General features: G+C 42.0%; 1 protein-coding gene across 1 annotated transcript; it reads right to left on the minus strand.

Annotated features, from left to right (window-relative positions):
- Positions 1–1249: 1249 nt before the first annotated feature.
- LOC105713773 (keratin-associated protein 19-6) lies at positions 1250–1495 on the minus strand. Its single transcript, XM_012447584.3, has 2 exons — positions 1405–1495; positions 1250–1341 (listed from the first exon to the last, which is right to left on the minus strand). The coding sequence occupies exons 1-2, from the start codon at positions 1493–1495 to the stop codon at positions 1250–1252; spliced, it is 183 nt and encodes a 60-aa protein (XP_012303007.1).

The following is a 1495-nucleotide window of genomic DNA, read 5'->3' on the forward strand; positions in this document are numbered from 1 at the left end:
TGCACAGCAAATGAGCCAATCAACAAAGTGAAGCGACAACCCACAGAATTGGAGAACACATTCGCAAACTAACTCCAATTTTTTTTTTTTTTTTTTTTTTTTTGAGACGGAGTTTCTCTCTTGTTACCCAGGCTGGAGTGCAATGGCGCGATATTGGCTGATGGCACCCTCCACCTCCTGGGTTCAAGCAATTCTCCTGACTCAGCATCCCGAGTAGCTGGGATTACAGGCGTGCGCCACCATGCCCAGCTAATTTTTGTATTTTTAGTAGAGACGGGGTTTCACCATGTTGACCAGGGTGGTCTCGATCTCTTGACCTCATGATCCACCCGCCTCGGCCTCCCAAAGGGCTGGGATTATAGGCATGAGCCACTGTGCCTGGCCTAACTCCAATTTTTTTGTATAACATTGTACCACTGGGTTCCAGTGTCCCATTGCAGTGGGAGTTGTATCAGTCATATATGAGACAACGGCCTTCAGGTAGATGCTAAATATAGAGTGTAGTTCTGACCAGGAAATGAGTGACACTTCCCAATCTCCTTCTCACAACTGCAACTGAAGGTGGAAAAAAGGCAAAGATATGCTTGGCCAGAACAACGGTATCAAGAAGACATTCAGCTAGCAGTAATGTTGCACAGCAGAATATGAGAATGACACTGTCCTTAGTGATTCCAGGAAAACATGAGGGATACTTGAGAGGACCTGACATCCTAAGTAAACAGACAGTGCCAAATTATTTTAAATTTCTTATTAAGATGGTATCTTATTTGTTCTCAAGCTTCCGTTAACATAGTAAACTAGAAACATTTTTCATCATATCCTACCATGGAGCTGCAGATCTCACTGCTTCATAAGTAAACTTTTATATTAGATGCAAAACAAAATGTTAAATAATAACAATGAAAGCATTGAAAAGAACCAAATATTTATATTTCAATTCATTTATTAGATAAAAGGAAAATACAGGTTTTTGCTAGGATTTTGATAGAAAGATAACATCATGGCAATGGTAAGAAAAATAAAGCAAATTGAGAAGAACAAATTAGAGTGGTTATACATGAATATGCTCTCAGATGGCAGATTCCAAAAGTAAAAAGCCAACAAATATTTATAGAAGCAGCTTAACTATTGATAAATGTCTATCCATTGATGCTGAAGACAATAGCATGGATGTTTCTGGAATGAAAGCACAGGATAGGACCAAACACATTTGGAAGTTTCTCCTCTGCTTCCAATTTCAGTAAGTCATTTAGTAAAAGCCAGAGAATCCGTATCCTCCATAGCATGATGGACGGCAGCATCCATATCTGTAGCCTCCAAAGCCAGAGCCATATCCGTAGTCTCCGAAGCCAGAACCATATCCGTAGCCCCCATAGCCACAGCCATAGCCCAGTCTGCGGAAGCTGCCACATCCACAGCCATAGCCACAGCCCAGGCCACCGAAGCCTCCACAGCCATAGCCCAGGCCTCCGTAGTAGCTGCCGTAGTAACTCAT

Source organism: Aotus nancymaae, unplaced genomic scaffold (genome assembly GCF_030222135.1).
Source record: "Aotus nancymaae isolate 86718 unplaced genomic scaffold, 86718_ANA_hifiasm-v0.15.2.pri h1tg000022l_1, whole genome shotgun sequence".
NCBI classification, from domain to species: Eukaryota; Metazoa; Chordata; class Mammalia; order Primates; family Aotidae; genus Aotus; species Aotus nancymaae.